Source organism: Nomascus leucogenys, chromosome 12 (assembly GCF_006542625.1).
Source record: "Nomascus leucogenys isolate Asia chromosome 12, Asia_NLE_v1, whole genome shotgun sequence".
In the NCBI taxonomy this organism is placed as follows: domain Eukaryota; kingdom Metazoa; phylum Chordata; class Mammalia; order Primates; family Hylobatidae; genus Nomascus; species Nomascus leucogenys.
Window position 1 is genome coordinate 58451780 of NC_044392.1, and position 16696 is coordinate 58468475.

Sequence of the window (16696 nt, forward strand, 5' to 3'; positions counted from 1 at the left end):
TAATTATGTTCATGGAATCCCCTACCCTCATGTCTATTATTAATACAATCCAAAAAGAACATTAGATGGTCCAGCAAGAACTTGTTCTTAGAAATCCTTTCTGATTCTTCATGATGACTAGCTCCTTTCTGTCTTCATACCATGACTTCCTAGACTTTTGTGAAAATGGACATTAAATACATCTATATTTTCTTTAATCCAACTGCATTTGTAGTAGTAATTTAAAATAACCAGTTACTTTTCTTCCTTTGGGGTTCTAGTTTCATCTTAGCCATATTTGTTTACCTGGAATATAATTTGTTATTTTAAATTACTGCAAGAATCCAAATAAATTATATATCAAGGTAATATTTCAAATGTGATTTTGCCATCAATATTAATATTTTAGGAATAATGGAGGGAAACAGTGGGATAGGAGAAAGATAATTTTAAAGAGGGGAAAAGTTGGATTGAAGGGGTTGGAGGAGAGGAGGCTGGAGTTAAAGTATGAGTGCTTTGCATTTTATCTTATAATTCCCTTTCTAGCATGCCATTGCTTTCCTTACTTTTTTTTATTGTGGTAATAAACACATGACATAAAGTTTACCATCTTCACCATTTTTCAGCATATAGTTCAGTAGTATTAAATGTATTCATGCTGTTCTTTGCAAAACTAAAACTCATTTCCATTCCCCTCCCCAGGTCCCTGGTAACCAACATTCTACTTTGTTTCCATAAATGTTACTACTTTAGAGACCTCATAGAAGTGGAATCACCCCATATTTGTCTTTTTATGGCTGACTTATTTCACTTAGCATAATGTCCTCAAGGGTCATCCATGCTGCTTCCCTGATTTTGATTCTAAAACTCTTATTTCCTACTACTTCTCCTAGTGAATGTACTTTAGTCAGTCTAGTTTCTTTAGTGTTTTTTTAAAGGTATTTTTTCAGGCTGAATCCTTCTTTTCAAACTCTACTTTCTGTTTTACCCCACCTATTAACATCTTACTAATTCAGCATCATTTTAGTCTTTCTTCATGACTACTCTAGCCTGCACCAAAATTCCCTTCTCTGAATTTCTAAAACATTTATTTTCTATTTAGCACCAAATACAGTTGTCCCTCAGTATCTATGGGGGATTGGTTCCAGGACCTCTCACAGATACAAAAATCCTTGAATGCTCAAATCCTTGATATAAAATGGTATAGTATATTCATATAACCAATGCATATGCTCCCATACACTTTAAATCTATGTAAATAGTTGTTATATTATATTGCCTAGGGAATAATGACAAGAAAAAGATATATACATGCTCAAAACAGATGTAATTTTTAAAAAACTATGTCTTCAATCCATGGTTGGTTGAATCCATGAACCCATTGATATGGAGGGCCAACTGCATATATACTTTGTACTTTTATTAAATTTGTCCATGCCTAAATGTAAGAGATTTCTAAACCAGACTCCAAGCTCTTTATGGGTAGAGTATATGTTTCATATACTTTAATTCTCAAATACAACTCTGAGAAAGCAGGTACTTAATAAGTACATATTGATTTGACTTAGCTTGTCTCCAGGAGTAAGTGAGCAGAAAACAGCAGAATAGGGGACTTAATGTTACTTTTTTCATCCAGCTGGAAAAATAGTTCTCTCATGGTAGGAGGCTAATTTCAAGATCCAGTTACAGACAAGATAAAAGATAAACAAAAGGAAATAGTGGCTTTGTTTTTCAGTCTTCTCTAACCCTTTTTTCCCCTCATCTGAGAATCCTCACCCACAATGATCCCACTGATTCTCTCTCTCCAAAATATATTACTTAGTCACTTTTGCTTAGAAATTTAAAAGTCATACTACTATTGATGTTTTATGGACAAAGCCACTAACAGAGTTTTCTCTGAACTTACTTCAAAACCTTGCTCAGGGAATTTGCTTTAATAGTCCGATAGCTAGCTAACTGTGCATTCATTTGCTTATACTGAGAATAACTTCATAAGCAAATGAAGATAACAATAGCAGTAAAAGAGAGAATTAAAACTATGAGAAGATACGACAATAACATCAGTACCAATACCTATTCTGGATAATTTACTAGTTTTCCCCTCCCTTTGGCGCCCAATATTTTATAAAACTTTCTTCTTTTTTTTCTTTTTTGAGATGGAGTCTTGCTGTGTCCCCCAGGTTAGAGTGCAGTGGCATGATTTTGGCTCACTGCAACCTCTGCCTCCCAGGTTCAAGTGATTCTCCTGTCTCAGCCTCCTAAGTAGCTGAGATTACAGCCATGCACCACCATGCCCGGCTAATTTTTGTATTTTTAGTAGAGACGGGGTTTCACCATGTTGGCCAGGCTGGTCTCGAACTCCTGAACTCAGGTGATCCGCCCGCCTTGGCCTCCCAAAGTGCTGGGATTACAGGCGTGAGCCACTGTGTCTGGCCTGTAAAACTTCCAAACATAGAAATGTTGGAAGAATTTTACAGTGAAGTGCACATATACTTACCTCCTAGAGGTAAGCTGGTATCACAAATTGGTATCAAGTTGGTATCATGAATCTATTACTCTATTCATTTATTACTAGCTTTCTTTACACTACTACAACACGTTCCCTTAGAAAAAGTAAGTTAGCAAACCAAACTAAATATCAAGAATAACTTGCTTAGTAAAATTGTTTGCAAAGGAAGAACTAGAAGACAATGAAATTTTTTTAAAAACCAGGACAAACTTAGGGCAATAAACTGCAGGCAACAATATTTACCTGAGTTTTGAGAGAAAAACTGTTGCCACAAATTTTAGCTCCTACATTTCTGCTTTTAGAAGCACCAGATTAAAAATATTTCGAATTTTAATTTAATAAATAGCAAATTATTTTATAATATTTATTTAATAATAGTAAATTAGATGAAATTACTTTTAAGGGATGAATTTGAAAATTACTAGAAAGAAAAAATTAAGAGCAAGATTAAGTGTAGCCAAATCGTAAACAATTCTTTTTTTCTGATTCCTTTCAAAAACACATGATTAACAGACCATCGAAAAGTGAATGGACAAATAAAATGTGGTATATCCAAATAAGAGCATAATACTCATCAATAGAAAGGAATGAACTATTGATAAATGCAACATGGATTAACCTAAAAAATATTATGTAAGAAAAGCCAGACATAAATGTTATTGTGGTAAAAGCCACGTAACATAAAATTTACCACCTTAACCATTTTAAAGCATACAGTTCAGTAGTGTTGAGTATATTCACATTGTTCACCTTGTAAAACTCAAACTCTATACCCCTTAAACAATGATTATCCTTTACCTCCTCCCTAATACTGCATGATTCAAATTATATGAAATTCTACAAGCAGCAATCTATAGTGACAGAAAGCAGATAAAAGTTTGGGGGTGGGTAGAACTGACTGCCAAATTAGAATGGAAATGTTCCATGTATCAACTAAGGCTGATGTTTACCCAGGCTTAAACACTTGCCAAAATGCAATAAACTGTACACTTAACATATTTCAATAAAGCTGATTTTAAAAGTTTTTTTTAAAAGACTAATGAACAAGGATGGAGAAGAATAGCCTTATTGTGTATTGCTACATAAGTAAAATTTGGGTTGCAGCTCCCTCTACTGTAGCAAAAGAAATTTGCAAGCATATTTCAAAGATTAAACTTTTGAAACTGGAAAAATGCTTATATTAAATAGTAGAAGTGAAATTCACTGTGTGTTCCTACATGCTCGTGTGTGTGTGTGTGTGTGTATGTATGTGTGTATCCCAGTGCCTAATATTTAGATTGCATTGTGTCAGGACATAGGAAGCACTTAAAAATGTGAAGACCACGGTTCTGGTCTTCCAGTATACATATTTGAAGAGACTGAACTACATAAATATAGCAGTTAAGCAAAGACTTGCCCACCTGACTTTATGCTAGGTTCTCTGCCAGTATAGTTAATTTCTTAATCCCTAATTGCCTCCATAAGTGTTTTACTGGGTCACAGATGTCAGTGGTTCTCAAAGTGTGATTCCCCCAGACCAGCAGCATCAGCATCACCTGGGAACTTGTTAAAAACGCAAATTCTTAGGCCCCACTCTAGACCTATTAATCAGAAACTCTGTCAACAGAGCCCAGCATCCCATGTTTTAAGAGGCCTTCCAGGTGATTCTGATGCACACTCAGGTTTGAGAACCACTTTTCTAGGTTACCAACTTTGTGTAACTTCTAACAACAGTTAGTTTGTACTGTTTCTGCTTTTCTCCTTTATGTGGGCATCCGGACCTTTGACTCTCTACTGAAAACAAATTCACAGCCCTGACATCCTCAGCTTTCACATTTTTCCTTGGGTCCCTTCTTCTTGCTTTATCAATTCTTTGACTCATTATCAGCCACCTCCTAAAACTAAGTGAATTTTGAGATGAAGCTCTAAGCCCCAACCAGGAAGTAAAGTAGGTCTATTATTCTCTTTGCCCCTCCTACTCTTATTATATACAAGATCTTATAAAATTGCTGGGGTTTTTTAGTTGTCTCCTTTGAAATCAAATGATTCAATCCTTTATTCAGCAAACATTTAATACTGAAATACATATTATATGAGTGGCCCTACTGTAGATACTGGGGATAAAACAATAACCCAAATATACAAAAATACTGTAAACTCTTCATGTAGTGTATATTCTAATTGGGGAATGCTTAAGAAAATTATGTGCTATGTTGGAAGATAGGTGCTATGAAGAAAAGTAAAGCAGGGAAAAATAAGAGGGAGTAAGGGAACAATTTGAAATTGTATACAGGATGATCAGGTAATGCCTTAAACGCAACTGATAAAATGATATAATTAAAAACTAAAGAGTGATCAGAGTAAAGATGCAATTTAGCCAAGTTCTTTTCTTGCCTAACAGACTAAAAATTTATCAACAAACTCAATACATATTTACTGAGTGCCTCATGTGCTAGGTGCTAGGGAGATCATAGCAGTTAAAAGGAAAAGTCCCTACAGCTATGAAGCTTACATTCTACTGGAAGATAGATTAAAAAAAAAAAATCCATCTAGGCTGAGCATGATGACTCACACCCGTAGTCCCAGCACTTCGGGAGGCTAAGGTAGGAGGACTGCTTGATCCTAGGAGTTCAAGACCAACCTGGGCAATTAGCAAGACCTGCATCTCTACCAAACAAGAACACCACACACCTATGTCAGATGGTGATATGGATTGGCTCTGTGTCCCACCCAAATCTCATCTCGAATTGTAATCCCTATAATCCCCACATGTAGAGGGAGGGATGTGGTGGGAGGTGACTGGATCATGGGGGTGGTTTCCCCCATATTGTTCTCCTGATAATGAGTTCTCATGAGATCTGATGGTTTTATAATGTTTGACAGATCCTCCTTCACATGCTCTTTTTCCTGCCACCACGTAAGATGTGCCTGCCTCCCCTTCTGCCACGATTTAAGTTTCCTAAGGCTTCCCCAGTTATGCAGAACTGTGAGTCAATTAAACCTCTTTTCTTTATAAATTACCCAGTCTTGGGCAGTTCTTTATAGCAGTGTGAGAATGGACTAATACAGATGATGTTAGTGTTATGAAGAAAAATAAAGGAGGGCAAGGACAAAGAATAATGAAGTGTTTGGATAATACACATAGGGCATATTTTTACAGGCAGGCACTCAAAACAGCATAATTATAAGTTAGGGAGAGAGTGAATGAAATTTTTAGGATGTAACTTATTTTATGTCAGGATTATTTTATATTCATTGATGTAGCCCTAGCATACAAAACAGCTGGCACACATCAGGCACTTAACAACAAACATTTGTTGGATAAATCATTTCCTATATTACATTTGTATTGTCTATATATTTTAATCACTATTTACTTAGTAGAAAAAGAGCTCACATCTTGATAAAGAACAAAGAGGTGGAATTAAGGATTCCAGAAAGCACTAGTTTAAAAGGGTGAGCAAACACTGAAACTTTCATTCCATTTACTTCCTAAGAATCTGATTGTGTGACTTTTCATCTGTGTTCTTAACCTACAGAAAACAAGTTTTAAGTGAGTTACTCTGTTGTCTAAGATTTACTTAAAACAAAAGGTTTGTTCATTCAAATCTTACTACACACTATCAGGTAGTGCCTAAATGTTTCCATACTTCTCAGAATACCCATCTGATTTTAACCATTTCTAATTAATTTTCTGAAATTCTCTGAGAAGTTTTCTGAAGAGTTCGCTCTCTCAGCTCATTTTGCTTAATTATAGTTATATCAAATGCACATGCCACTGCCCTAGTCATCCATTTTACTTCTAGGAATCTAACCAACATTTATCTTCACACAGGGAGCAGAGATATATGTAAAAGGACATTCACTGCAGCACTATTTATAAGAGCAAAAAAACAGAACCAAGTTCTATATCTAACAATAGGGTACTGATTAAACAAATTATAAAACATTCCTCAGTGGATTTATATATGCCAATATGGAAACCTTTCCTAGATAAAAAGGTGAAAATGCAAGTTTCAGAATAATAGGTATATATAATCTTATATATGGAGAAAAAAGGCTAAAGGATATATATTATATATCTTTTTATATGTTTGCATATATCCAGAAAATTTCCAGAAGGCTATATCAAGAACTATTTAATAATTATTCTCTTTGGGAAGTGAGATTGGATGTGAGGCACAAAGAAACTTATTTTTTTTTTGTCATTTCTTCAGTTCTACACTATTTAACTCATTTTGCAATATCCACATGCTATTTTTATAATTCAAAAAAAGCTGTATTAAAAACAACTTGATTTTGGGCCGGGCGCGGTGGCTCACGCTTGTAATCCCAGCACTTTGGGAGGCCGAGGCGGGCGGATCACGAGGTCAGGAGATCGAGACCACGGTGAAACCCCGTCTCTACTAAAAATACAAAAAATTAGCCGGGCGTGGTGGGGGCACCTGTAGTCCCAGCTACTCAGAGAGGCTGAGGCAGGAGAATGGGGTGAACCCAGGAGGCGGAGCTTGCAGTGAGCCGAGATTGCGCCACTGCACTCCAGCCTGGGCGACAGAGCTAGACTCCGTCTCAAAAAAAAAAAAAAAAAACAACTTGATTTTTTAGGAGCTACACATTGTAGTAGAGCTACACATTATAGTGTTTACACAACTGATTTTAATATGACAAGTGCTATGCTGTTATGTATATATAGCTCAACAAACACGTTGACTGCATGCATGCTTGTTCTAACTCAAACACTAAACTAAAGCACTGAGGATATTAATATTTCACATAGACTATCAGGACAAATGAAGTATTGATAATACACACTTAAGGATATTTTAAGAATATACTTCCAAGTCGGGGCAGGGGCCACGGGTGGACCTTGCTTCCTTAACAACAACAACGAAAAAGAATATACTTCCAGTGTACTCTCACTTAGAGTGTTTGAAAGTGACTAGATTCTTACATCCTTGCCAACACCAGAACACAAACTTTTAAATCTTAAGCAGCGTGATAGTAAATAAAACATAGTATCTGATCAATTATTTCATTTATTTCTTACAAGTGGATCAAGCATTCTTCATGTATTTACAGCCATTTCTTTTCTAAGAACTGCTACTACCTTTTTTAGTAGGCTTAGTATTTTTTCTTAATAATTTCTAATTTTAAGAAATGTTTTCCCAGTGTGCCATCTGTCTTTTACTTTACTTAGTAATTTTTTTTTGTACAGATGTTTTCTATTTTTATGTAATTAAATTATCAATCTTTTCTTCAATGATTTCTGGGGTTTGCATCATGCCATCTTCATCCCCGGGGTTGAAAAAAATTTCCAATTGTTTCATGATTTTATTTCTTTTTTTAATATTTAAAGCTTTGCTCTACAGAAACTTAGTTTTGGTACTTAGCAGGGATACAGCCTATTTTTTTCAAAATAGAGTATTTTTAAAGATGTTTTTAAATATTTACAGAGGCAAAAAGTATTTTTAAAAACTAAACTTCAATTAAGCTAAACTACAGTTCACATTTTGATATTGTTGAAATACTATTAACATGTTCATCTATGTGTTACGTATGCACATGTGGACTTAATAGCCCACTTAATATTATACTGTGAAAAGTCTATAAAAATACAATTGTTTTGGCTTCATGATACTATTGTGGATGTCCCATAATTTACTTAACCATTCAGCTATTATGTAACAAATAACGACTTATTTTTATAACAGCAATAAACATCTCTGTACATAAATCTTTGTCCATAACTCTCATTATTTAAGATTACTTATTCTTAAGTATATAAGTATATATAGGAATATAAGACATATTCTTATATAGCTTTCCAGAACTTTACTACTATATTCAAAGTTTGAATTTCAAGAGATAGGGAGGAAAAAAGCACAGAAGCAAGAGACACAGACATAATTTCTGCCCCAGAGACTTTGATACCAGTGAAAGTAGACATACTGTGGTGATAAATTTGATCTTAATTTTATGCTATTTCTCTTTCCTTTAATAACAAATTTGTTAAAGACTATGTTTCCAACTAACTTGCGATTTCTGAGCTGCCTAATGCCTGATATATACGAACTCAGAAAAAAATGGTTGAAATGTATCCTCAAAATGTATACTTTTCTCAGTTTATCAGATCTTTAAATAAATGTGCAACAGAATTGAGGTAAGGTGCAATGAAAATCTAATTCAATGAAAGATCTAGGTGAATGGGTGTAGACACTGAAGTACATATATAAAATAATACACTCCTTCAAAGTTTTTGATAAGAGGCTTACGACAGTAAATGGTATAAAGTGACAGAACTATAGAGAATCCATGTGGGAGATATTCATTCAACAATTCAAGTGCTACTGCTAGAAAACCGCTCCTAGGAGTCTTGGTGTTCTGTCTGCTAATTTCCTCGCAATTCTTTCAGCTTAAGAGACTTTTGACCAACTGCTATTTCACTAAAACCATGAATAAAACAATCCTTGGAGGGACAAAAGCCATTATCAAAGAACATATTTCTCTTTCTTGCAGCTGGAGAGGGGACAGCAGTACCATTTAGCTCTTCTTACAAAACAATCAAGACTCCAACCAAGTGTCTTTAAACAAGTTCATATGTTAACTAAAAGCTATTCATGGCTTTTCTTTCTTACACGACTCCTCCCCTTATTTAAAAAGCAAGCTGACTTGTATTTATTAGTAATAATGCACCTAAAATCTTCAGCAACTAATTCTTGTCTCAAAATACTCAGAAATAAACAGTCTATACATTTAATCTTGAAGAAATCTCTCTAGAGCCTCTGTCCTCCTCAATCTCAATATATTATCCCTTAATCTTCCTTTCACTTCTTTCCTGTATTCATGTCTTCTTTTTTGGTTTATATCCAGTTTTCATGGAGCATATCCTCCAAAAACTTACTGAGAAAGAGGATTGGAAGTGGATTTTTGATACCTTACATGGCTAAAAACCCAGAATTCTAAGTTGGAATTAATTTTCTCTCATGAATCAACTGCTCCAACGCTTCTAGCTTCCATGACTGTTCTTGAGAGGTCTGAAGCCACTCTGAATCCAGATCTACGAGACTTTATTCTATTCTCTCTCCCTGTGGAAGCTGAGATCTTTCCTTTAACCCCAGTGGTTTTGAAATTCCAAGGTGCTGTGCCTTGGTGTGGGTCTGTGTTCATCTTCTATGCTGGGATCTTGATGGTGTCTTTCAAGCTGGAAATATATCCTTCTATTTTTGGATATTTTCTTAGCCTTGTTATATTCATATTTTGAACTTTAAAAGTCAAAGTATAATGTACATACACAAATATGCCAAATCTTACATGTTTATAGTTCAATAAACATTTCTAAGTCAATACTGTTTATTAATATTTAAAAGTAAGACACTAACATGCTGATTAGAAACTGTAGTCAGGTTGGCACTGGAAACTTTAATATCTCTGATTCTTTCTTCTTACTGAATCTCCTTATATCTAATTAGATATTCAGGTTTGTCAATTCCACCTTTAGAGCTCTCATCTCATTCTTAATATCCCATGGTCTACCTTATAGCTATTCCCCTGAATACCAGTTCATCCTATTTTACCCATCTTGCCTTCAAGTCTAGTTCAAATGCTACTACTTCCAGGAAGTCTTCCCTTGTTTTCCAGGTTAAGCAAACTCTTTCTTCTCTAAAAGACTTCTGCATTTTGTTAATATTTCTCTTATGCACTTAATGTATTTAAAATTTGTTGTATATATTGCATGTGTTTTATTTCCTGTACTAGAGTATGAGTTTTAGAAACTTTGAAGGAATCTATCTCTGACCTTCCTCATTACATAGTTTTTGTTATGCCATCAGTATATATGCTAAATATTATACATGAAGTAAGGACTATTGAGGGAAACAAAAAAAGTAGGAGACATGGCCTTTTCTGGGGAAAAAAGTGTATCTATAGCAATAACTAATCCATGGTATAGCACCTATGACAACATGTAAAAGGTAAAATGACCCTCAACTTACGTCAAAAATACAGGTTTTTTCATTTAACTTTGCCACTGCCGTGACAATCAGTTTCCATCTCTGGTAGCTAAAACACATTGATTGTTGCCTTTTAATGAATCTGCAATAAATTCCCACCAATTGGTAGAATATACAATCTTAAACTGACAGCTTCTGACAAAGCCTATTTAAATTAACTGATATTTGAGAAATATTTAAGAGACCATACTTATCTTCATTCCTCTATAAAGTTTTAAGCTCTATTTTTACAATAAGACTACAGCTACATTAATTTAGATCTTCACAGAAATGACTTTATTCAATTGTATTTTAATATTATGCCATCAGTTTTTATAAAGAGTAAATCAGATTGAGTGTTTTTGTGTCTTCCCTAAGATCACTGTTTCAAACAAAATAAATATTTTCAAAACATTTACCATTACCATTATGTATTAGGTTGAACCATATTAAATTGACAATATTCAAATTATCCTTTTTAAAAGGGTAATTTCACATGGTTCACTTAATAGTTCAATATTTTTATAGAGTTATCCAATTTAAGTCATTTTATAATTTAGCAACATAAAAAATTCTGTCTCATTTGTCAAAGTAGTATGCTCTCTCAACTCCCAAAAATGATAATGACACTGTGCAGAATGATTCCTTTTTGCTTTAGCTGCCAGGAAGTGCAATGCTGAATGTATTGCTCAACTGTGACAATTTTCTTAGCAAGGGTGATGTTATAATTATTTGTATGTTTCTTTTTGTTTGACCTTTTTCACTTTTATTGCTCCAGATGTATGTTTTTCTAAAAGCAAAAATTGTAGCAAATATATATCTATATATAAATAACTGGTTACCTAGCATACTGTTGTGTTGAGAAGAGTTCTGACTGAACTTGGCAAGGAAAAGTAGCAAGATTAACTGGTGATATTCCATATAGGTACAAGGGGATGAGGCAGCATACCATCTATTTCCAGCCCTATGCCATGCATGTACTAAAGTGCTCCAAGTTGTAGTGATGAGGGATTTGAGAATTAATTGTGAAAGCCAGTCTGCAAAGAGGTGAAATTTGAACTGAAATTAGAAATGAGAGAGGCATTAAATGATAGAAACGATAAAGGCATTCCTGCCAGAAGCAATGAAACATAAAACAGACAAATGCAAGAGAACTTTATATATATGTAAATATTTGAATGTACATTAGGTTGGTTTAAGAACAGAATCTAGGATTAAAAGAATATTCACACAGTCTCAAAATTATCACTCCACAGATAAGTTATTATTACAAAAAGAAAAAACATTGTTTACATGACAATAATCAAATATAACCTATGCTCAAACTTAAAATCACCAATAATGGGCTAAACTATTATGTGTCTCTTTAAGAGATGCAACAATAAGAACACAGATCCATATAATATTCACGCTGAAAATGTTTAATCTAAATTTGATCATGAGGAACAATTAGAAAAAAATCTAAAACGGGGAACATTCCTCAAAGCAACTAGCCTGAATACTTTAAAAATGTCAATTTCATAAAAGATAAAAGAAAAACAGGAAAACTCTGTGCTAGATTAAAGGAGACTAAAGAGACAATGACAACCAAATGTAACAAATGATCCCGTACTGGATCCTGAATTGGCATTAAACAAAAATAAAGTACATTATTGGAACAACTGGAGAAATTTGAAAATGGGATTACATATTAGACAACAGTATTATATGAATATTAAGGTTCACAAGTGTGAGAACTGAATGGTGATTATGTAAGATAATGACCTTTTCTTGAAAGCTACTGTTGAAATATATTGTTGATCACCATCAACTTGTCCAGCAAAACAAAGAGCTAAAAAAAAAAGTAAAACTATGTGTATATGTGAATGTATACAGAAAGAAAGAGAAGGAAATGTGGCAAAACTAGGTGAAAAGACACAAATAATCATTGTCCTATCTTACAGTTTTTCTGAAGTTTAAAAAAAAAAAACAGGAGAGATACTACACAATCTGGGCCAAATTCCATAGTTTACAGACATGTAAACCAAAAGCAAAAAATTTTATTTTGACATGTTCATTCAGCTAGATGTAGCTAGTGTACAACTAAAGTTCCCATCACTTTATTTTCTAGTCTAGTGCTCTTTCAACTTCTACAGTCTCAAGCCTAATCACAAAGGATAAGTCAGAATAAGAAACATCTAGATGTAGGAAACTGAGTACCAGGCAGATGTTCTAAACCATCCCAGCAGTGATAAGGGGCTGGATTAGGGTAAATTGTAGAAATGGAAAGGAGGGAGCAAAATAAAGAAACGTAACAGAAAGAAGCATAAAGAATTGGTGATATATTAAAAGGAGGAAGCAGATGATTATATAATGTATAAGCTAAAAAGACAGGAAAAAAACAGTACTAGGGGTAATGAAAGAAAAATTAGAATAAGATAGACATTTAGAAACTTAGTTCGAGAAAGGTACATTTTAATTATAATACATGAGAATGTAAACTACAAGTATACTAGAATGTAAAATCCAGAAGGCAGGAATTTTTGTCCTGCTTGCCTACTGAAACATCCTCAAGTGGCTTAACAGTGCCTGGTAATACACATTTGTTGAAAAAATAAAATGTTTACAAGGCATTCATGTATAGATATGCAAGAAATACAAATAATAAATTTAAGAGCGAGTAAGAAGAGATATTTATTTGGTCAGTCTTTAGGGAAGTGGACGTATTTACAATCTCCATCTCTTCCAGGTCTGTTTACAGAGAGCTCTACCTGGGGTTTTGAGTATAAGACCAAAATAAAGTTGTCTACTCTTTTCCATTGTTCCTTTTATGTGTATCTTTACAGTGAGCCTCGTCGGGAGGATGAGTGTCTATATGTCATTTAGTACCATCAAAACTGCATGATTATTCCTGACAGATTTCATTAGCTACAGTAGGGAGCTCAGGTATGATCCCAGGACCAGCATTATCAGTAACACATGAGAGCTTGTTAGAAATGCAAATTTTTAGGCTAAACTCCAGATCTACTGAAACTTTGTGGGTGTGGACCTAGTTACCTGTGTATTACGAAGCCTTCCAGGTGGTTTTAATGCACAATAAAGAGCAAAGAACAAAAAATTTTAACAGGTACTAAGTACTTTTTTGATAAAATACCTACCTAATAGTCAAAGTCATTCTTCTTGAGATGTAGCTAAAAATTTACATACCCAGTTACATAAAAAGATATTTACAACAAAATTTAGTGTAACCTGTCACATAGTCATAATTCATCATCTAGTGATCACACAGCAAAACCAGTCTAGTATAAAAATGTTTTTTAAGCTATATACTTACTTTAATGTTTCAGCAAGAAAAAAGCTCTGCTGTACATCATCATGTGTAGGAGTAGAGGAATATACATCTTTGACTCCAGAAAATCCACCACTAACTCGGCAATACTTTTCAATGGCCTATGAAAGAGATCAGACAAAATAAGCAATTTCATAGAATTTCAAGTTTTGAAGGACAACAAAACTTTGAAGGACAATAGTCAAAAGTTCATAAAGATTTGTATGAAAATTTGATGGTTTAAGAATAATATATTACCAAAAGGAAATATTCTCATACTGGAAAAATTAACTCATACGAGAAACAGGATGTTTCCTATAGAACTTCTGTCTCCAAACTCTTTAATCTTTTTAAGACATCTTGTATTTTCCTCTTAGAAATCAAATTAAAGCTATTTTTTCTAAATGAGGGGTCTGTCTGGCAAAATAAAGGTCCATTAATTCTGACAAATCAAGATGGAGGTCAGGTTCGATTAACAATTTTTATTGCAATTTTATCACTTCCAAGGACAAACAATAATCCACAACATGCTAAAAAAAATACTACTTAGGAGCACTCTATAGTAATAGCAGTAAGAGATAATATTTACTATGTGCCAGACATTGCACTATCATAATCCCATCAGTAGCCATTACAGGTGGTACCAACTGGCAGAAAGAGCCCACCTACTACAATAATAATTACAATATAAAGAGTTAACAATTATAAGGTATTTGCTATGTGCTGAAAGCTGTTCTAAGAGCTTTAAATATAGTCACATTTGAATTTCAGAACTCTATGAGGTTAATAGCCTCACTTTTCAGATAGGAAAACTGAGGCACAGAGTAATTTGCTCCACATTATTAACTACTGTGCTTTACTGCTTGACTGAGTTAAAATTCTTACTCTTTTTGCATCTTTGGGCATGCCTAAATAAAATATACCGAATCAAATGGAATCTATTCACAACCTTATTTTTTAATTCAAAGCAACCAAACAGTCTGCTTATGCAGGTACAGCACAGTCCAGAATTCAGCCAATCATGAAAAGTGGAAAGCACACGTGGTTGTTTTGTTTTTCTATTCTACCTAACCCTGCGAGGTCATCCAGTGAAGGCATGGTTACTTAACTAATCATCGCTGTCTGCCATGGCTTGTTCTTCCTAGTCTTGCTACTTTTCTTACTCTTCTGGGCTTCTCCTTCCTATGAAAAGCTAATTAACATTAAAAAGGTGTTTATTTAATCAATCTGCTCATTTTATAGCTCCATTTTGATTATAACTAAATTTAAGGGGTTTGGTGCTTTTCTCTAACATATTCTGAAGAAATTTTGGATACAAGAGTTTTTAAGTACTTTTCTTCACAATAATCATGTGTCTTCACCACCATATGAACTATCAAAATGGTTTAAGAATAATAAGAAAGTAGTGGGGAGGCATGACTAATCTTTAAGACATTTAAAGTCATGAGGGCAAGTCTGGAAGTTTGAATATGTCAACAGAATAACTAAGGCTACAGAAGACATGCTATACTGCTATTCTGCCTCACCCAGCCTTCCCTTTGCTTTCTTCACACCCAAGAGGAGAGGCCAATGGTGATGCATGAGCAAATACTATTTAAGATGTGACACCGCCTCTTTTGCCTCCATTCCTCCCTCTTCTCATCACTTCTACTGCACACTTCTGAAACTTGAATTTAGAGTATAACTACTCTAGTTCTTGTTCTTGACCGATTATACATTGAGTTTGTGTTTGTCCATATAGGCTACAAAAGCAAAATTCTACCTCCTATAATTCAAATTTAGACAGACATGGACTAAAGTTTGACTCTGTCACACCTCTCCTTAACAGACAAAAGTAGGGCCATACTTGAAGAAAGCACACAGGAAAAAAGGACATTAGGAAAAGGATGAATTATCTTAAAGTATTCCTCAACGACAAAAAGTGCTTCTGCCACCACTTTCCACTCCTCACATGATTCAGACATATCCCCCTCATTCCTCTAAATAAGGAGCATTAAATATCAGGGGACATTCAAGTGAAACAGATTCATTATATGATTATTTTACCTATTTCCCTTACGTAAAATAGTGCTTAATTTACGGAAGCATTAGTAAGCCACTGCTAACAATAGAAGTGTGTGTGTATTCTATTCCCAAACCACTGTGGCAATAGTTTGGTTGTCTTCTCAACTGTGGCAGCACCCTCCTACACAGAGAATTTCACTAGTAGCTGTGCTCCCAATTCTGGAGCCAGGGGGCCAAGGAAAAGCAGCATCAATAAATGCTGCATCTGTTCCTCTTCTGTGTAACCACTTGTTTCCATTAATATGCTCTTATTGTTAAAGTCCAGGAGGACTATCTAGGTCTGAATGACAGGTGAAAAATAAGTGTAGTCCCCTTAGTTCAAGATCTCACATTATTCCCAGGTTATGGCTGTGGTCTCCCAAACCCACCAATTTGTGGATTACAATCAGTTACTCCCCACTGAAAAAAGCCTTCAGGAGTTCCTTCCCCCTTATAAAACATTTAGCAGTTCTGTAAGGAATTCTCAAAAGTCAAGGAGCTTTTGCAGGTAGAAGATGCTAAGGAAAAAAGAAAAGATTTGAAGGGCTTTTTGGATAAGCAAAGAACTTTCTATTACCACTTCCCATATGACAGCACTTACGCAGTAGCTGACAGAAGTAACTAAGAGAGTGTGTATTGTGGGTAGGGAGTTGTGCACACATATTATTTCCTGAACAACTAAGAACCTTTGATTTGGTGTATAAGGCTGTCTATGTAATGCCTCCAATCTTCTCTCCCACTTTGCCACTGTGAAACATTCTCTTTACATAAATTGGTATACATCGTGCCTTAAAACATATCTCATACATTCCTGTCTGGGCAATTTACCAGCACTACTGACCTCATTTGGGATGCCCTTAGTCATTCTATCTAGATTGTAAGCTTAAGTTA

The 16696-nt window shown here is 34.6% G+C and overlaps 1 protein-coding gene across 2 annotated transcripts in view; it reads right to left on the bottom strand.

Moving 5' to 3' along the window:
* The window catches only part of MAN1A2 (mannosidase alpha class 1A member 2), a 176458-nt gene that overhangs the window by 12839 nt on the left and 146923 nt on the right, over positions 1 to 16696 (bottom strand). For both annotated transcript variants that reach the window (XM_030824769.1, XM_030824770.1), the window contains exon 12: positions 13769 to 13884. In XM_030824769.1, coding sequence (XP_030680629.1) covers positions 13769 to 13884 — 116 coding nt within the window. The remainder of the gene's footprint in view (positions 1 to 13768; positions 13885 to 16696) is intronic.